Source organism: Heloderma suspectum, chromosome 17, assembly GCF_057233095.1.
Source record: "Heloderma suspectum isolate Gila_16-S chromosome 17, 16-S_ref, whole genome shotgun sequence".
In the NCBI taxonomy this organism is placed as follows: domain Eukaryota; kingdom Metazoa; phylum Chordata; class Lepidosauria; order Squamata; family Helodermatidae; genus Heloderma; species Heloderma suspectum.
Genome location: NC_139474.1, coordinates 13,321,262 through 13,341,887, shown reverse-complemented (window position 1 = coordinate 13,341,887; position 20,626 = coordinate 13,321,262). Strand labels below are relative to the sequence as shown.

At 48.0% G+C, this 20,626-nt stretch overlaps 1 protein-coding gene across 4 annotated transcripts; it reads right to left on the bottom strand.

Annotated features, from left to right (window-relative positions):
* Positions 1-308: 308 nt before the first annotated feature.
* SLC39A1 (solute carrier family 39 member 1) lies at positions 309-19,729 on the bottom strand. Of its 4 annotated transcripts, none has more exons than XR_014786329.1 (5): positions 19,569-19,648; positions 7,930-8,293; positions 6,239-6,369; positions 1,288-5,357; positions 309-627 (listed from the first exon to the last, which is right to left on the bottom strand). XR_014786329.1 is itself a non-coding variant. In XM_084824487.1 (5 exons), exons 3-5 carry the CDS (start codon positions 8,126-8,128, stop codon positions 4,644-4,646), a joined length of 1,044 nt encoding a protein of 347 aa, XP_084680613.1. In that variant the 5' UTR covers positions 8,129-8,293; positions 9,321-9,409; positions 19,569-19,651; the 3' UTR covers positions 309-4,643. The 4 variants fall into 4 exon arrangements, 3 of the variants coding, with proteins under 3 accessions (XP_084680613.1, XP_084680614.1, XP_084680615.1); XM_084824487.1 differs by adding an exon at positions 9,321-9,409 and having other exon boundaries at positions 309-5,357; positions 19,569-19,651; XM_084824488.1 differs by lacking the exon at positions 19,569-19,648 and adding exons at positions 9,171-9,409; positions 19,211-19,316 and having other exon boundaries at positions 309-5,357.
* Between the last annotated feature and the right edge of the window lie 897 nt (positions 19,730-20,626).

Sequence of the window (20,626 nt, the reverse complement as noted above, 5' to 3'; positions counted from 1 at the left end):
TTTATGTTAGATTCCCTTATACTATCTCCTTTGTAAGACTTTTGTTTTGCTTATAAAATTGCAGGGAAGGGACCAGTGCCATGCATTTATAAGAATATAGAAATGTAGTTATACTGGCTATTTTACTGCCATTTCTGTATGTATCATTTTAGAATGTGTAATCCTTTAAAAACACGCGCGCACGCGCGCACAGACTGTTTTGTATATATTTTCTTTCTAAAGATACATGAATAAATATTTAACAAAAAGAAATTTCACACCATTTTTTTTTTAATGAGCACACCACTGGAGAAAACACACACACAAAGCATGGAGTCAAAGCTGTTTATTTGGTTGCTCTGTTAGCAATTTGGCACAGTGAGAGACAACCATGTTTCTGTCTAGCGAGAAAGGCATATGCGGGCCATGCTCTGTGGAAGGCTCCCCTTCCGTGAGAAGGCAAACATTCTGCCAGCTGATGGCACCCATGTCCTTGTTCTTGATCCCCTCGTGTAAAAGAAAAAACCCAAAGGAACGCAGTAAAAGGGCACGCTAAACTGGGAACGGTAGTTCTAAGAGGGAGCCACAGAAGGCAAAACAGAACACTCCAGATTAACCACAAACCCTGCCCTGTTCTTGTAGGTCAGCCTTCCCCAACTTGGTGTCATCCAGATGTGTTGGACTACAACTCCCAGCATCCCCCAACAGGCTGCAGAAAGCTGCTGCAGCTCAAATCCAATGGACGATCAACGTCACTATATATTCTAAATATAACGTATATGTCAGTGGTTTCAAAAACTTCTTTCCAGCAAACCTTGGACTTCCTTAAGGCGCAATCCTATGCATGTTTAGACAGAAAAAAGTCCTACAACTCGAGGTTGAGGGACTTTTACCTGCCTAAACATGCACAGGATTGCACCCAGGACACTTCTCAGGGATTCCTTAATCAGAAGATGGATAGCGGCAGGTTAACTTTCCAGAAGACAGGATGATCTGAATCTCTTCCCCCTCCACCCCGCCCCATGAAAACAAAGCCATGGGAGGGAAGGGCATGTTTTAGGCCAGCATGGCATACCGTCAGAGATGATAGGCACTGTAGTCCAAAACATCTAGCGAGCACCAGGTTGGGGAAGGCTGTTCTGGGTGCACACTCCGCACTGTTTGCAACTAGGGTAAAGCAACCTAGCGCCCTCCAAATGTGGAGTACAACTCCCATCAGTCCCAGCCAGGGTTTGTGGGTGTTGTAGTCCAAAACATCTGGAGGGCACCAGATTGCCTACCCATGGTTTACAGTATTTCCCCACCCACCTCCCTCAAATGCTCACAGATTCTGTGTTAACAGCCAAGCCCGCATGAAAAGGATGCCCAGAAGGGAGAAACATTTAATGAAAGAAACTACTGATATACATCAAGAATTTATATGCTAGAGAAGATGAAGCTCTGGTGAGGAGCTACTTTCATTTTTCTACCACCCGCCCACCCCTGTTTACCAATATTTTCCATCCAACAAGCCTGTGGAAATTACTTGTGTCAGGGGCGTCCTACGCCCCGCTAGCCAGCCCAAGACAGGAAATGGTCTATAAGAACAAAAATGGTCTGTAAGAACAAAAGCGGTTTTCTAGTTAACTAGAAAACCCAACATTCAGAAACACTTTGCCTGATCAGATAGGATGGCCTGATAAATAGCCACTTCTTAAGTGAAAAGTGCCTCTTTTATGCTTAGGAAGATTCCCGATGTTCTCGATTCGCCCTCTGCGTCTATGGCAGCACCACCCAGGGAACAGCCCACAGTTGCTCAAGGCAGTTAACTCCAGATCTTGGGGCGTTACAGTAGTCTGTAAATTAAACGAAAGTGGAGACCCACGGAAATGGGCACAATCACTGGTTTAACGTCTTATAGCATGTGTTGGAAATGCTAAAGCAGAGGTGGACAACTCACAGCCTGCATACGTCCCCTGCTAGCCTTAAGTGCGGCCCCTGCCATCCCAAAATGTGATGTGCTGGCGATGGCAGTGGCAAAATTGGTGGTTTGCTGACAAATCTGAGCAGCAAACCATAACCACGGCCTGAAAAGGCCACGTTTCGCATTAAAATTGGGCCCTCTTAAGCCACTGGCTATTGTTTCGCAATGTGCACTGGCAGTGTGAACTCCGGGGGCATTCCACGGGGTTGAAACTGACCCCTGAAGTAGCCCACCTCTGTGCTAAAGGCTGCAGACATGACACTTAAACAGTAACACTTAGCTTTGCATGCAGGAAACCTCAGGTTCCATCCAATCCCAAGCAACACTTGTTAAACCGTCTCACATAGCAGGTGAGGAGGGGGGATCTCCCTCACCACTGGCTAGGGCTAATGGGAGCTGCAGTCCAACAACATCTGGAGGATCACATGTTCCCCACCACTGGAGTAGACAGCATTGAGTTAGATGGGTCACCGGTCTGACTCTGTATGAGGCAGTTTTATAAGAACCAGGGTCTATTTTCTCTTAACCATGGTTAACTGTTACGTCCACAGAGCTAACCCAGCCTTCCCCAACCTACTGCTTTCCAGATGCATTGGACAACACCTTCCATAACCTCCCAGCCAATGGCCACATTGGTTGGGCAGGATGGGAGTTAAAGCACCAGGTTTGGGAAGACAGACCTAAACCAGAGATCAGGATTGGCTGCAAACCAGGAGTTAAACCATGGCTGAAGTGGATGTGCAATGCATGGCTTGCACGGACCATAGTTAAGGCCGGGGATGACGGGATTTATAGACCCCCATTCGGGAAGGCTGACGTAAACCATGGTTGAAAATCAGGATTCAACCCAGGGTTTGACGTGAGAGGGCAAAGCATATCTTACTTAAACTACTGCTGCATCTGGACTGAACAAGCCATGGTTAAGGCAGCTTTCCACTTCTCCAGCCATCCTGCTTGCAAGGCAACAAGAGGTCTTGCCCTTGTCTTCCTGTCCATGCCCTTTGCCAAGAAAGCTAAACCATGGTTTTACTGTATATTGGGGGTGGGGTGTGTGTGTGTGAGAGAAATATAATCCTGGTTAAGATATCAAAACATGGTTAGTGCTAACTATACTATACAGGTCCATGAGCTGAGTCATCCATTAACAGAAAAAGCTCATATACACAGAACACAGCTCTGTATGCAAAGCCTGTAGCCGGGAAGTCCCCCTCTGAATTCGGCCTGACAAAGGGTTTTGGGCAACTCAAAATATAACCAAGCATTTCATTTCTGTAACAGAAGTCAGTACAATCAAGGGCACCTGCCTGACGTTCCTCTCTGCATCAGGCTAATGTGCGACAGATCCAAGGGCTGTCCCCTCTTTTCTTCCAGGGTTCAAGACGATTTATGCATTATTCAGTGTCTACACGTGTGTACGCCAGCCAACGTCTTGCAGCCAAACACAGAAAGGGAGGATGTCCACAGCAACAGCTCCGTCTGCACTGCTCGATCCAGCAGCGGCCGTTTCGCGCTTGATGCCGAGCAAGCCATGTGCAAACGCACTCTTTGAACTCCACAGGAGCCCCCAAAAAGCAACACTCAGACAGGACAGAGAACCTGCTTGGCACTTAACACGGAGGAAGTCAGCACCCCAGAAACTGAGAAGGCCTCCATTACATACAAAGAGCTGGGTCAGATCAGAAAGAAGTAGCCTAAATCTAGAAGTATTGCAAGAGTTGCAAGAGTTTTCTTGATCTACCCATCCTATACACACACACACACACACACACACACGGATCTGAGCCCTTTAAAAAATATCCAAGGCACCAGAGGAGTTAAGGCACAAAGCCTGCCATCCGAGAGGCTGGTTGGAGAAGCAGTGCCGACATTTTGGCACCAGGAAGAAAATGTCACACACAAGACTGAACACCCGTTGATTTGTAAACATGAAAAAATACCCCCCAATCCTCCCACTATCCATTTTCAAAACTGGAGCCCTGCTTAATTCCTCAACCCAGCAAGGGGCTGTTGAGCCATTTCCCCCACCCTGGCCAAAACGTCTTTCATCGCTTCAAATGCCACGCGCCACCAGAGGAGGGAGGTGCTTACATCCCCTGCCAGGTTCTTGCTCCATGCGCAATGCTGACGTCGCCCCCGACACAGCCGGGCATCAACTGCCACTGGGAAGGCATACCTGAGATTGCAGGATCCGAGCCGGACCCTCAGAACCCAGTGGTCCACCAGCACCAGCGGAACGCAGATCTGAAACCATCAAACCGCTTTATTCGGAGGAAAAGGGGTGCTGCCTCTCCCTGACCCCCACCCTGAAGAGACAGGAAGAGGCGTTAACCCAAGCTTTGCTCCCAGGTTGGCGTTTGGGAGCTCCAGAAGGGAAATCAATTGGGTAGCAGAAAAATACCTGTTGGGCACCCAACCAGGCACCCCCCTGATGGATTACAACAACCATCACCCTCAGCCAGCAGGGCTGTGATGGGAGTTGTAGTCCAACACATCAGGAGAGCACCAAGTTGAGGAAGGGGAATAGAAGGGTGAGGGATGAAGTAGCGCAAGGGGAGGGCTCCTTTTCACCTGCGAGCGATGATGGACCCTCCCTCCCATTCCCCATGCTGGTGAAACAACCCTCCGGCTCCCAGCCACAGATGTAACGGGTCTCTCCCCCATCCTCCTCTATGCATTCACACACGCACGCACACGCCCCGCTTCAGATCTTCATGAACAAGATGCTGGTGACGAGCGCAAAGCCAGCCAGGAGGACAATGACTTTGAGGATGCGCTGCTCAGAGGAGCTGAGTTCATGGGGCAGGATCTCCAGGAAGGTGACGTAGACGAATGTGCCCGCAGCCAGGCCTTCCAGCACGCTGCGAGAGAGGCGGGGCAAGGCAGTGGCGGGGCTCTCCGTCAGCACCACGCCCAGGCCGATGCCCAGCGGGGACATGATGGCGAAGAGGCCCAGGCAGGCGGCCACAGCGCGGGGGCGCAGCCGGCCTTGGAGCAGCTTGAGGCTGAGGCTGAAGGCGATGGCCCCTTTGTGGACCAGCAGGGCCAAGCAGATCTCCAGGGCCTGGTTGCTGCCCTCCTGCAGCCCCACAGCCAGCCCCTCAAAGACGGAGTGCAGGGAGAGGGCCAGCAGCAGCACCACCGAGCGGATGGCCGAGTGGGCGTTGAAGTCCACGTGGACGTGGGGCTGCTCCCGGACCAGGCTGTCCCGGGGGGTCTGGGCCGGCTGGCGCGGCAGGGGCCCATCAGGCCAGCCCTGGTCCTGGATGGTGGGGGAGGCGCGCGAGGCCGAGCCGAGGAGGGCCTCCGTCTCTTCCAGGGAGCCTGATGGGTCCCTGTAAGCCAACACGATCTGTTCCAGGACGAGGACCAAGAAGAAACCCATGGCCAAGATGAACTCCTGCAGGGGGAAGCGGAGCTGCGGGGGAAGAGGGGGGAGAGAAAAAAGCGGGGAGGAACATAAGCAGCTGCCTTTTACGGCGCCAGACTGTTGGTCCAAATAGTTTACAATTTCCTGGAATACTGATGGGACTTGGACTTGTTTGTCTTATATCAAAGGCACTCAGGCCCGTTTGGACTAGGGCAAGAGGGGGGGATATGCCACATTCCCGAATGAGACGGACTGATTTTATTTGTTACATTTCTATACCACCCATTATGTTCTTAAGCTCCAGGGCTCTCAATCATGCAGGCTGAGCAGAACCTCCACATCCCAAAGCAGTATACTTCTGAACACCAGTTAGTTGCTGGTGGGACAAACGGGGAAGGGCTGTAGCTTTCACCCCTCTACCCCCACTTATGGGCTCCCCCAGGGGCATTTGGCTGGCTACTCTGGGAAAACAGGATGTCAGACCTTCGCTTGGATCCTGTCCGGCTCTTCTTAGGTTCTTAAGCAAATATCCTTTATTTCCTCTGACTCTGCATCATTCGCCCTACAATCCTTTGTTTTACTGCTTTGGGCAAATCCGTGAAAGGAAATATCCTAGTTACTGGAAGCCTTATTCAGCTCCCATGGCCAAATTCCAAGATCTTGCCACGCCCCTCTGAGATACTCTCTCTACAATCATGAGGGCCAGAAACTTGTTTGTTTCCCCTCTCAAAAACCCAAATGCCCTTTTTAAAACTGGGTTCTGCAGCCAAGCAAGCTCACTCTGATCTTTTTGTCTGGTTCTGAGGAACTAAGGCACACCCCACAGCTCTGCTGTAAGAGACCCCCTATGCTGTCGTCAGCAGGGACTGCCAGCTCTCTGCACGAGCTCTTGAGCCCCTCCCTCCGCTGTAATCTGGGCCCTCACTCACCGTGACCCTTAAGTCGTCGAGGGCCTCATTAATGCTGGTAAGGTAATCAGGAATCAAGCCCAGGAAACAAGTCGCCAAGAAGACACCACCAGCAAAACAGCTCACCAGGCTTAAGTATTTCCTCTGGGTCGCTGCAGAGAGAGGGGGAAGGATGGGAACAGGAGAAAGGAGATGGGGAGGGGCCATATTAATCCTTGCCTGGAGTCACCTATCCTAATGCTTCATCATCTTGGGCTACGAAGAGCCTCAGAAGCCATCAATATAGTTATCCTTAGAGCCGCAACGTTTAAAATCGATTCATCGGATACCTCAGGGGTGTTGAACCTCTTTCAGCCTCAGGGCCACATTACATTGGGAGCTCTCGGGGGCCGCATTCCAGTGGTGGATGGAGCCAAAGGCAAAACAGAGAGCCAAAGGCAGTGGAGAACCAAAACCCAAGACAGCAGCTTCTGGAAATCCGTAAAGATATGAAGACCCAGGGGGAAAACAAACAAACAAATCGGGGAAAGAGCATTTTCCCCTGTTTTTCCCAAGGACCATATTTGTTTATTTCCGAAAAATTGAACAGCTTTGGATTCTGACCTATTTTCTTTTAAAATGTAAGTCAAGGTATTCATAGATTGCTACCCAGACTTTACTCCCCGCAAATGATTTCTAAAAACTATATAACAAGAAGACTCTTATAAAAAGACTAGAGAAGTAAAATGCCTGGAAATAATGAAGCCATGAGAGGAAAAAAAATTATTCCTCTCTGTAAGATTCCCGGCATAGTTACTGTGTCCATTCCTCATTAAAAGTATTGATCTAGGGGGCAATCCTATGCCAGGGGGCAATCCTATGCTGGGCAGGGCCAGAGGCAAAACAGGGCAGGGCCAAAAACTCCCAAAATACCAGACTATTTTGGTTTCAAGCACTTCCTGCCGGTAACTAAGCCTCAGGAGAGGCATTTCAACCTTATAGAACGGGGGGGGGGGGACTGTGCAAAAGCCAGGAAACCACCAAAACAATCAGCAGTTGGAAGAAAGGGGGTGAGGCCAGGGGAAGGGGATTGGGACCCCAGGAGGGCTGAATTTGGCTCACGGGCCAGAGGTTCTACACCCCTGATGGACCAACAACAAAAATACAGTCTGGAAATATCCAAAGAAGGAAACCCCTAGATACACACTGAGGTCTGCTAAGGTGTACAAAATGATGCCTGGTGTGGGGAAAGTGGACAGAAAGACATTTGTCTCCCTCTCCCATAATTCTAGAACCCATTCGGGGCCATCTCATGAAGCTGATTGGTGGGAAATTCAGGACAGATCAAAGGAAGGACGTCTTCACACAGCGCAGAGCCGAACTCTGGAACTTCCGTCCACAAGACGTAGTGATGGCCACCAGTTTCAATGGCTTTAAAAGAGGATTGGACAAATTCCTAGAGGAGAAGGCTATCGATGGCTACTAGTCCTCATGGCTATATGCTACTTCCAGTCTCAGAGGCAGTATGCCTGTGTACACCACTTGCTGGGGAACATGGGTGGGAGGGTGCTGTTGCACTCCTGTCCCAACTCCTGTCCTACTTGCGGGTTTCCTGTGGGCAGCTGGTTCGCCACTGTGGGAACAGAATGCTGGACTAGATGGACTCTTGGTCCGATCCAGCAGGGCTCTTCTAATGTTCTTAAAGAAGAAGACAAAGGCTGATCCATCCTTACCCGATGAGCTTGTTGTGGCTCCGGGCCGACGGAAGACCCACAGTGGAAGGAACCCACATAAGAGGGTGACGAACAGCAGCAGCACCAGAGAGCCAAGCTTCGCCTCTAAGCCCACCGTGGAGCGGAGCGGCACCACCTGGGCATAAGGCTTCCACACCATGTGTTCCAACTGGGCTTCGTGTCCCAACGGCTCAGCCATGGCCCTGGGGTGGGGTTTCAAACCCAGCTCCTTGCTGAATCTAGGCGGCTTTCCTAAAACAGTGGCACGGTTGGCAGTAGCGGAGATGGGCTCAAAACAGCTCAAGTTGCCAATGTCCTCTTCATTCCCTACCGGTTTTGACACGTGAAGAGAGTCAAGGAGAGGCTGGAGAAAGAAAAAGGAGAATGTGATGGCAGGAGGAACCAAAGTGATCTGCAAGCGGACATGCAGAGGGAAGACGATCCACAGCACACCAGTGGAGAACCAACCCCTCTTTTTAAATCTGTAGAGATGTGAAAGCCCAAGAAAAGAACTGGAAATATCGGGGGGGGGGGGGGTTCCATTGTTTTCCAAGGACCATTTTTGGTTTTTTCCCCGAAAAATTCAACAGCTTTGGATGATGACCTATTTTCTTCCAGAATTTAAGACATGGTGTTTATATATTGTTACCCACACTTTACTCCCCACCACCACCACAAAACGATTTCTAAAAACTATGTCAGAAGAAGATTTTTATAGACACACTAGAGATGTAAAATGTCTAGAAATAATAAAGCCATGGGGGGATTTTTTTTTTATCCCTCTCTTTAAGATTCCCAGCATAGTTATTGCATCCATTCCTAATTAAAAGTATTGTTCAAGGGGGCAATCCTAGGCACGTTTAGACAGAAAAAAGGCCTACAACTCCCAGCATTCCCCAGCCAGCCCTAATGCATGTTTTACTGATAGGCATTTAGGGATGCTCCAGGTCGTGCGCATATTCCCAACATCTGAGTAGAGTCACCATATCGTAATATGGAAGAAAATGTGCATTCTTGACTGTTTGGGATTTGTTCTACAGAGACCTGTATTTCTGGGCTTATTCTGGTTAGATGTTGTAGCAGTCAATTAATATAGTTCAAATCTAAAATCGACATGTAAAACACTGTATGTTATCCTGCCTTTGTCACCAAATGTGACAGAACAGCACATGGGTTATCCCACCTATGTTTCTTTCTTTTTAAAAAAAATTAACTTTGAAGCTCAGGTTTATGGAACTCACTGCCAAAGTTTTTCCTGAAGTTCTCAATTACACATCACTGCTAGGAAATGCTGCCTCAGCTATACAACAGTTAACTGCTGCCACCAGAACAAACGAGAACAGATTTAGGAAGTTCCAAAACTTCCTCACAAACAGGAACAGATACTGTACACCAGTCTTCCTCTGCCTCCAGTTCTTCCTGCTTCTTCTGGCTTCTAGGATGATTCAGAGGTTTCAGGAACTATTTGCTGACGTTCCCTCTGGTGAGACATAAAATTGGAGCCTAAGGTATACTATGAATAACTTGGTTTGCTCATGAAATTATGTTTGGTATATTAAATTTTAAAGTGTAGTTTATTCTGACAACAATTACAAATTTAATGAGTTTACTTTTTAAAGTTTTTAAGTATAATGATAACTTTATGAGCTAACCAATTTATATATAATATAACTTGAGGCACATAAAGGCTGCTTTATGTTCCTAGAGCAGCCCAACCCAACCTGGTGCCCTCCAGATGTTTTGGACTACAATACCCAGCATTTCTGACTATTGGCCATGCTGCCTGAGGCTGATGGGAACTGAAGTCCAAAATATAAAGCAACAAAGTGACTTTTGACCTGTAAAGACCACTAAAAAAAAAAAAAAAGGTATTGCGTATTTTTCTATTTTTCCCAAAGTGTCTGTTTTTTCCCCCATGGCTTCAAAATTCCCGGAAATGGTATGCCTCTAGAAATCTGCAGTAGCAGGAATGGTGTGGTGTCAACTGAAGTCGGTTTTCTCCACACGCCAGGAGCACCATGTTTGTAAAGGGTGCAGCTGCCAAAATCACAGACAGGGTTTGCAGTAGTATGAATAACTAACAGGCTCATGTTTCATCCCGTTATGCAGGCTTCAACTTTTTTTTGTCTCCCCCTCTGTCCGAAGTTATAAAGTAAGTTCTTTGGGGCAGGGAGCTAACATTTTGGGTTATGTTACTCTGTATTCCAGGAGTGGGGAATCCTTTTTTTCTGCCGAGCACTGCATTTTCTCTTTCTGCTGCCTGCTTTCTTCCCTCTCCCTCCTCACCAAGAGGCCTGATGGGGAAAGGACAGATCAAAATTGCCATGGGGGGCTGAACTGATCGCTTGCAGAAGGCTTGTGAAATTAGACTGCAAGCCGGACGACATCCACCCTAGCTGTTCACCAACACTGTTACATGTGGCCACCTCTCTCTCTACAAGCCCAGCCTAGAAGCGACCTCTAGCACAGGGGTGCACAACTCGTGGCCCTCCAAAAGTTGTTGGGACAGCATCTCCCATCATCCCTCATCATAGGCTATGCTGGCGAGTGCTGATGGGATTTGCGATCCAACAACATCTGGACAGCCACAAGTTGCTGACCCCTGATGTAGCTTTTGGCTTCAGCTCTTCCCCCCACCCCACCACCATATCAGTTTTTACACTTTATCTTCAGGGCAAGCACCTATCTGTTTTGGCTTCAATGTTATCCTGTAAAAACACCAGATCCTTTCATTTCAATCCCACCTCACCTCCAATGAGCTCATGACAGCTCTACAGAACCTCCAACAACCCTATGAGGTAGGTTAGACCCAGAGGGTGCAACTGGCCCAAGACAACCCAATAAGCTTAAAGGCTCAGTGGGAATTCGATCCCAAGCCTGAGTCCACCCTCTACGCCAAACTGGCCCTCCAAAAGGAGTTTGGCAAGGTACTTGGATATGTATTCATTACAGTCACTAACATAACAGAGGCACTCAAGTCTTAAAAGAGAAACGTTTCTGCTTCTGCCTTCTTTAGCCAGTCCGACGTGTACAGTAGTCAAGACGGCAGTTCCACAACTCTGGGGGTTCACGTAAGAGCAGCTGAAAAAGACAGAAGCTGAAATGTTTTGCATTGAGACTTCAATGCTTCTGTTACGTTGGTCAATGTAATGAATTTAAGTACAACCGGTAGTCTTCCTGATGTTTTTGGCCTACAACTCCCATTATCCTCCCACCGCAGGCTCTGCTAGCTTGGAAGATGTTGCTCATTTTCATGTTTCTGTTACATTCATCACTGTAATAAATATACGTCTCCAATGATTAACGGCACCCGTCCAGGATCCAGAACAGGCTTGAAATGTCGTTTGATGCTTTGACAATCATTCACGGACACAAATGTATAATTTACACACACACAAACACACACACACACACACACACTGATCATGCTAACGAATAACCTGTGCTTAGCAAGAAAAAAGACCATTGCTCAAGATCACAGTTTTATTAGAATTGATGGCCTAACTCTGTACAACACAGCCCGCTATCTGTAAGTTCTTATCACACTTCAGCCTTCTCTCCTCCCTCTAGCTACTGGACTACAGGACGTTCCAGGAAAAGGAAGGATTTCTTCTTCCAGTCTGAAAATGTAAACACACTCACACACACACATAACCCAGCCAATGAACCATGGAGGGAACGACCCCTTTTGCCAGCCACTCTTAACTGGAGCTTGAGTCAAGAGAGTGCAGATCAGCAAATCCTGACCCCGTATCCTGGGAACTTCCTGGACTCTGCTAGCAAGTGACTCATCGTGGGCCCAACAGATTCCAGTAATCTCTCCCCGCCTCCTCCGTGCAATGGGGAAAACAACAGCGGCTGACCAAGTTTACAACCACAGTGGCACTCCACCAACTCGGGCCTGGCCAAGCGAGCCAAGACACCCAGGGCACCAGACTCGATGCAAGCGTGGCGGAGAGCCGCTGTCCGCCGTTTTGGAGGAGGCGTGGGGCGATACGCCCGCAACTTGCGGGGGGTGCAATCAAGAGCTTTCCCAACTCTCGTCAACTGCCCAACACGCAGATCATAGCCACAAAAAGGAAGGGGGGATTACTGAAACTATGCTGAAGCACGCGCAACTCAGCCCGGTCTCCGTTGCTACCACAACCATTCCACATCCTCCACTGTCTGTGTCTACTTATAGACTGCAAGCCCCGTGGGGCGGAGACCTGGACCCTGACAAGCGCTGTGCACACGGATGGCGCTATATAAACCGAAGCAAAAATAAAGACGTTAGAAGCAACAACAAAAATTAACAAGTGACCCAGGAACTGGGGATCACTTAGAGCGCAATCTTATGAATATTCAGACAGAAAAAAGTCCTAGAACTCCCAGCATGCCCCAGCCAGCAGGGCTGGCTGGGGCATGCTGGGAGTTCTAGGACTTTTTTTTCTGTCTAACTATGCATAGGATTGTGCCCTTAATGAATTATTCCAAAAAACAACAAAGCGTCTTGTGGCACCCTAAAGACTAACAACTATATTCTGACATAAGCTTTCCCTTTCCTGGCATGCAGTAAGACGGAACACCAGAGACGGGCGTGATTTAAATCCGCCTAAAGGTTTCGGATCAACTCAGCAGCCGATTCACTGCTGCAGCTCAACATATTAATATTCTTTCTAGCACACCATCTGTAGGTGTGGAGCTTTACAGATGGGCTGGATGTCAACTCCCATCACCCCCTGCAAACATGCTGGCTGGGGTTGATGGGGGTTGTAGTCCAGCCCATCTGGAGGGCACCGCGTTAGGGTAAGCTGCTGTACAGGACTGTAGTCTAACCCTATGTCCATGTTGCGTCTCTCCCAGGGGAAAAGGTTCTTTGGGATGATCAAGCAAGCAAGCCAATCTCTGCGGCACACAGAGGAAGCCCCGTCTCAAGGCTGCGTCCACCGCCTCTTGGATGCTGGGAGTTCTACCAGTATAAGAGCCAGACCACACATTCTTCAAAGCACACATAGCAGAGCTCTACATGATTGATCAGCGTGTTCTCTTGGCAAAACTCTATTAGCCTTTGTCCTGCTTCATTTTGTACACCAAGGCCATGATTGCCTGTTATCCCGGTGATTTCTTGACTTCCTACTTTGGCATTCCAATCCCCTATGATGAAGAGGACATCTTTTTTTGGTGTTAGTTCTACAAGGTGTTGTAGGTCTTCATAGAACTGATCAACCTCAGCTTCTTCAGACTCAGTGCTTGGGGCATAGACTTGTATGTACTTTGCAGCCAAAGATGGAGAAGCTCCATACAGTCAGTAAAAACAAGCCCTGGAGCTGACTGTGGCTCAGATCATGAGCTGCTTCTTGCAAAATTTCGGCTTAAATTGAAGAACGTCGGGAAAACCACTAAACCATTCAGGTATGACCTAAATCATATCCCTTATGAATACACAGTGGAGGTGAGGAATAGATCTAAGGGATTAGACCTGATAGAGTGCCTGAGGAACTATGGATGGAGGTCCGTAACATTGTTCAGGAGGCAGCAACTACATCCATCCCAAAGAAAAAGAAATGCAAGAAAGCAAAGTGGCTGTCTGATGAGGCTTTACAAGTAGCTGAGGAAAGAAGGGAAGCGAAAAGCAAGGGAGAAAGGGGAAGATATATCCAACTGAATGCAGAGTTCCAGAGAATAGCAAGGAGAGACAAGGAGGCCTTCTTAAATGAACAATGCAAAGAAATCGAGGAAAACAACAGAATGGGAAAGACTAGAGATCTCTTCAAGAAAATCGGAGATCTCAAGGGAACGTTTTGTGCAAAGACAGGCATGATAAAGCACAAAGAAGGCAGGGACCTAACAGAAGCAGATGAGAGTAAGAAGAGGTGGCAAGAATACACAGAAGAACTATACAGGAAAGATCTGAATGTCCCTGATAGCCATGATAGTGCGGTCACTGAACTTGAGCCAGACGGACATCCTAGAGAGTGAAGTCAAGTGGGCCTTAGGAAGCATTGCTAATAACAAAGCTAGCGGAGATGACAGTATTCCAGCTGAGCTATTTAAAATCCTAAAAGATGATGCTGTTAAAGTGCGGCACTCAATATGCCAACGAATTTGGAACCCTCAACAGTGGCCACAAGACTGGAAAAGGTCAGTTTACATTCCAGTTCCAAAGAAGGGCAACGCCAAAGAATGTTCAAACTACCGCACAATTGCGCTCATTTCACATGCCAGCAAGGTTATGCTCAAAATCCTACAAGCTAGGCTTCAGTAGTATGTGAACCGAGAACTACCGGAAGTACAAGCTGAGTTTCGAAGAGGCAGAGGAACTAGAGATCAAATCGCCAACATTCGCTGCATCATGGAGAAAGCAAGAGAATTCCAGAAAAATGTCTATTTCTGCTTCATTGACTATGCTAAAGCCTTTGATTGCGTGGATCACAACAAACTGTGGCAAATTCTTAAAGAGATGGGAGTACCAGACCACCTTACCCGTCTCCTGAGAAACCTGTACGAGGGTGAAGAAGCAACAGTAAGAACCAGACATGGAACAAACTATTGGTTCAAAATTGGGAAAGGAGTACGACAAGGCTGCATATTGTCGCCCTGCTTATTTAACTTATATGCAGAGTACATCATGAGAAATGCCGGGTTGGATGAATCACAGGTCGGAATTAAGATTGCCAGGAGAATTATCAACAACCTCCGATATGCAGACGATACCACCCTAATGGCAGAAAGCGAAGCGGATCTAAAGAGCCTCTTGTTGAGGGTGAAAGTGGAGAGTGCAAAAGCTGGTTTGAAACTCAGCATTAAAAAAACGAAGATCATGGCATCTGGCCCCATCACTTCCTGGCATATAGTAGGGGAAGAAATGGAAGCAGTGACAGATTTTATTTTCTTGGGCTCCAAGATCACAGCAGACGGTGACTGTAGCCATGAAATTCAAAGACGCTTGCTCCTTGGGAGGAAAGCTATGGCACACCTAGACAGCATAGTAAGAAGCAGAGACATCACCTTGCCGACAAAGGTCCGCATAATCAAAGCTATGGTTTTCCCAGTAGCAACGTATGGCTGTGAGAGCTGGACTATAAGGAAGGCTGAGCGCCGAAGAATTGATGCTTTCGAACTGTGGTGCTGGAGAAGACTCTTACGAGTCCCTTGGACTGCAAGGGGGTCAAATCAGTCCATCCTAAAGGAAATCAACCCTGACTGCTCATTGGAAGGACAGATACTGAAGCTCAAATATTTTGGCCACCTAATGCGAAGAGAAAAGTCACTGGAAAAGACCTTGATGCTGGGAAAGACTGAAGGCAAAAGGAGAAGGGGACGGCAGAGGATGAGATGGCTAGATAGCATCACGGATGCAATGAATATGGACTTGAGCACGCTCCGGCAGAGCGCGGAGGACAGGAAGGCCTGGCATGCTGTGGTCCATGGGGTCACTAAGAGTCGGACACGACTTAATGACTGAACAACAACATGATCGATCAATTACCTCAGTGTAAGCCCACGCAGCCCCTATTCGGATCAGGATTGGGGCACTCCAGGAGGGGGTGGGGATTTAAGCTCCCCCCCTCCCATTTTCATCCCCAAATTCCAAGCACACACCCATCCTTGGAGGAGGCGGGGCGGGTTTAATAAAAGAAAAAGATTCTGCATTGGGCTGGTGAAATTTTGGGATGGAACCAGGAGGGGGGAAAGCTTGATTTCCCGGAGCGCAACAGCTCCGATCTGAATTGGGGGCCCACGCGCTTACACTGTGGTAATTAATCCAATCACGCAGAGCTCTGCTATGCGTGATTTGAAGGCGTCATTTGAAGTCAAAATCCCTGCCTTTTGTCCACGCTGGCTGGGGCTGATGGGAACTAAAGTCCAAAACATTTGGAAGACACCAGGTTAATGAAGGCTGATGGGACTCTATGGTCCAAATTACACACACACACACACACTTTATTTTCCCAAGAAAAAGTTCCCCCAAAAGGAGCAGAAGTGCTTTGAAAATAAGCCTTTATGACTTAAAAAAAAAAAACTAGTCTCCCGCATCCTTCTGCCAAGGAGCTCTGTGCAGCATTTTATCATCATGACAGACACCCCTGCAAGGTAAGCCAAGAAAGAGAGCATCTCAGAAAGCTTTGTGACCAAGAGGGGGATCTGACAACGGCTCTTGCCATCCAGAACCAACCTCTATTTATTTGTATACCGCTTTTAATAGAAGCTGTGACCACCATAACAATTAGAAATCTTAGAAAAAACGTTTTAAACAACAGATCAGCCATCGACAGAAACTGAATGAGACAAAACAACAACAACAACAAAATCTGCACTCGGAAAAGCCTTTAAAAGACAAAAGGAAAGGATAGGTAAATTTCTTCGAGAGCGATTGCTACTAAACAAGTCCCTTTAACAGCGGAAGACAAACTAATGTCCAAAAAGGCCAGGATCCAAATCCATGACACCAAATACATACTGAACCCAGACAACAGTATCTAACCCATACACAAGTTTGGGTCTAAGAATGTTTTTCTGCTTTGATAAGAAAAAGTATCAGACTTTCGAAGGGTAGCGTGTTCTTCCAATGCAACAACACACACTTTACCTGGGAGCAGATCCCATTTAACACAGTAAAACTTACTTCTCCGTAAGCACACAGAGGATTGGGCTCCACTTAGGATGTTCAGCTACCCTGCAAGGGGTCTCTACGACTCCCCCCGCCCCCATTTTCTTTCTGGGCTCAGCAGAGGCAAGGGGAGTTTCCTGACACAAAACAAAGCAGTCATAATAATATGTGATTGTATTAGTGCCAATATTACTGTATGGATGCTTTTTTAAGCTAAAAGCCACTTGGTGACCCCTGGGGGGGAGTACAAAATGCAAAGAAGAGTCCTGCTACATCAGATCCAGAGTCCATCTAACCCCGTTCCCTGCACTAGCCAACCAGTTGGTGGTGGTGGTGGTGGTGATGATAATAGATGGAGGGAGCAATCCTATGTGGATCGATGGTCACCTCCCTATCCTATGACTGTCTAGCCGCCAACTAGCAGCTATAGGATTGCACGCTAAGGATTATAACGAGTGAATTCCTTTGTTTCGCTAGTGATCTTGATTTATTATTATGTATGTTCTTCTTTTTGTTACCTCCATTTTGTTAACTTTATTTTGAAACAAAATAACATTTCATGGAAATAATAATATTTATTCACATCCCACACTTCTATTGCAAGCACTCACAGAGGCCTTCCAGGAAGCCAACAAGCCTTGACCAATGAGGTTCCATTTAGGCTGTAATCCTAATCCATTTAAAGCGCAATCCTATGCATGTTTAGACAGAAAGAAGTCCTACAACTCCCAGCATGCCCCAGCCACATGCTGGGAGTTGAAGGACTTCTCTCTGTCTAAACATGCACAGGATTGCATCTTTACAAAGGTTCAAGCACCTCTGAAAACGGTGAGACCAGCTGCCAGATGTGCATGGGATTACTCTGCTTACTATCACAACCACTAGACTTCTCCTCAAGGATAATGCCTCATCTCCTTTAAAAGGCTATCTAAGCCTGAGGCAATCACTGCCACACCTTGTGGCAGTGAGTTCCACAGATAAACCACGCACTGTGTTTAGAAGCAGAGGAGTGAAAGAGAGCAAACAGCCCCACAGGGCTGCGGGCCCAAACATGTCGGTTCATACAGCCCTAAGACAGCGTTCTCCAACCTGGTCCTCCAGATGTGCTGAACTACAGACAGTGTAGAGAGCCAGTGTAGTGTAGTGGTGAGAGTGACGGACTGGGAGCCGGGAGATCCGGGTTCTAGTCCCCACTTGGCCATGGAAGCTCACTGGGTGACTTTGGGCCAGTCACAGACTCTCAGCCCAACCCACCTCACACGGTTGTGTTGTGAGGATACAACGGAGAGGAGGAGGATAATGTAAGCCGCCTTGGGTTCCTTGCAAGAGGAAAAAAGGCGGGGTATCAATGCAATAATAAAAATAAAAACTCCCACCATCCTCAGCCAGCGTGGCCATTTTAAAGGGTTCCACTTTCAAAGGGCAGCCAAAAAATATTATTCTTAAATAAATAATGTGTTGGGCTATAGTTCCCATCATTCTCAACCAGCATGGCTAGCTGTCCTGACTGGGGATGATAGGAATTGTATTCTAACACATCTGGAGGGCGCCAGGTTGGGGAAAGCTGGCCTTAAAGTTAGTGGATATCCAAAGGTTGCACCTGTTGGCCCTTCTACGCGTGACCTTCAGGACATTTGGTGGAGCACACGGGAGATGCCTCCCCCCACACGGAATATGCTTTGTCCCAGGCCCAAGGCAGCTCCGTTTAGAAGTCTTTTATTTTTTGTCTGCCCCTGAATCACCTACCCATCAGTCAAATCATAACAAAGAAAGAAAAACATAAAATAAAATGAAACCTATTCATCTTCTCAACCCAGCATATGCATCAGCGTTCCCGAAGCTGGTACCCTCAGATGTGTTGTCTCCGACTTCCACCATCCCCAGCCAGCACAGCCACCCATGCTAGCTGGGGATTATGGGAGCTATAGTCCAACCCATTTTTACTTATTTATTCAAGGTTATTGGTAGGCCACCTTTTCAAGGTGCCTTTAAAAGCACCCCCTCAAGGCAGCGTAAAAGATAAAAATCCATAACTATGCCAGAAACAAATAGAAAAGCAATAAATAAACATTCGAGAAAATGCTATTAAAACAGATATACTTTTTTCTCTGGAGGGCGCCAAATTGGGGAAGGCTTGGTTAGTTAAACTATGGAACTCGCTGCCACAGGATGTAGTGATGGCCATCAATTTGGGTGGCTTTGAAAGGGAGTTAGACAAATTCCTGGAGGAGAAGGCCATCAACAGCTACTAATCCTCATTGCTACATGCTGTCTTCAGTGTCAGAGGCAGTATGCCAGTTGCTGGGGAACATGGGTGTGAGGGTGCTGTTACTCTCACATCCTGCTTGTGGATTTCCCGTGGGCAGCTGGTTCGCCACTGAGTGAATAGAATGCTGGACTAGATGGACCCTTGGTCTGATCCGGCAGGGCTCTTCTTATGTTCTTAAGGTTTATGTAGGTTTGAGTTGATCGCAGACTATCACAGTCTCCCTGAACCTGAAGCCCTCCAGATATTTTTTGGACTTCAGCTCCCAGCATTCCTGCCGTGGGCTAGGCCGGCTGAGGCTAATGGAATTTGGAATTCAAAACGTCTGGAAGACACCAGGTTGGGAAAAGCCACGCTATCGCATCTCATCCTTCTCCTTCCCGGCCACAAACTAAGGTTGCCGCCTTCTACAACGCCCTTACCTAGGAGTAAGTCTCGCTGAAGTCAATCGGGCTTACATCCGAGTAGACACGCCTAGGATCGTGCTCTAAGCGAACCCGCCCAATCATTCCGATCGCTCTTCTGTGCACTTTTTCCCCTCCCACCGCTAGGATGTCCCAAAAAACAGGGGGCGGGGCGCCCCAGAACTGTTGCAGACCTACTCCCACCCCTCAAAAAAGGGGGCAGCGGGGCAGAGGCCTCGGCAGGGGCAGAGGCCTCGGCAGGGGCCCTGTCCCATGGCCCACACGTATCACGTCACCCTCCCCAAGTGGAAACCCCCGGGTCCCCCAGAGCCCGAGCCCCGATCCGGCCTCTCCTGCTCCAGGTCGCCGGACTCACCTCCTCCGGCACTTTTGGCTACTCTCGATCTCCAGCTCAAGGCCGCTTTTGCGGGAATCTGGACGTTCCAAAGGGGAGGAGCGTAGAAGGGGGAAAAAAGGGGGAGAATTGCCCGCTCGTCCAATGGGAGCCTCAACCTCGATCGGAACGTTCGAAAGGGCGGGGCGCGGCAGAGGGCGAAAGGCACTCGCTAGGCCAATGGGAGCCCCCGACGCCGCCCCTCGGTGTCTGAACGTTCGAAAGCAGGCCGGGGGAGGAGGGGAACAAAGGAAGTGTAGCCGAAGGCACTCTCTCAGCCAATGGGAACCTGAAGACGGGGCCGGGTCTATGATGAGCAGCAGCCTTGGGCCAATGAGGAAGAAGCAGGGTTACTTTCAACTCCTCCTCCTTCCTCGGTCAGCCAGGCGGAGTGTTTGTTAGTTTGTTTTATAAAGGATACAAAAGACGATAGAAGCAAAGAAAGAAAGAAAAACCAAAATAGCCGTGTGGATCCATGAGAGAGAGGGGGAAAGTCCAAAGGGTAGTAGGCAGTTAGTCCTACTTAGAGTAGACCCATTGAAATGAATGCGATTTGTGTATCTAACTGACGCCCCCTTCATTTCAGTGGGTCTGGCTAAGGGCTAACATTGCCTACTACCCATTATCCACAGCTGGGTAATATTTTTACTATTTAGGGCCAACCAATGCGCGCAAGTCTTCCAGTGAGGAACTATTAAGAGATCAGATGAGAATTTATCAAAACATTAAACGGTCCGCAACAGCACTGATGGGATGGTTATTTCATTATTTGTTAATCACATTTTTCAGCCACCCCGTAACTGAAGCGCCTTGGGCACTGTACAAAATAAAAACATAAAAATACAAAATAATGAAACGTCAGATTTTTTTAAAACACACACACACAATTTTTTTTTTAAAAAAAGCCAAATAAAAACAAAATGGAGTAGACCAATTCCTGGAGGAGAAAGCTATCAATGGCTAAATAGTCTATGCTACCTCCAGTAATCAGGCAGTCTGCCTACGTACACCAGTTGCTGGGGAACATGGGTGGCAGGGTG

Coding starts and splice junctions, on each gene's coding strand:
- SLC39A1 (XM_084824489.1), bottom strand. CDS start 8,128: ATGGCTGAGCCGTTGGGACACGAAGCCCAGTTGGAACACATGGTGTGG. Junction 6,370..7,929: donor AGCCACAACAAGCTCATCGG/GTAAGGATGGAT, acceptor CTCTCTCTGCAG/CGACCCAGAGGAAATACTTA. Junction 5,358..6,238: donor TCGACGACTTAAGGGTCACG/GTGAGTGAGGGC, acceptor CTTCCCCCGCAG/CTCCGCTTCCCCCTGCAGGA.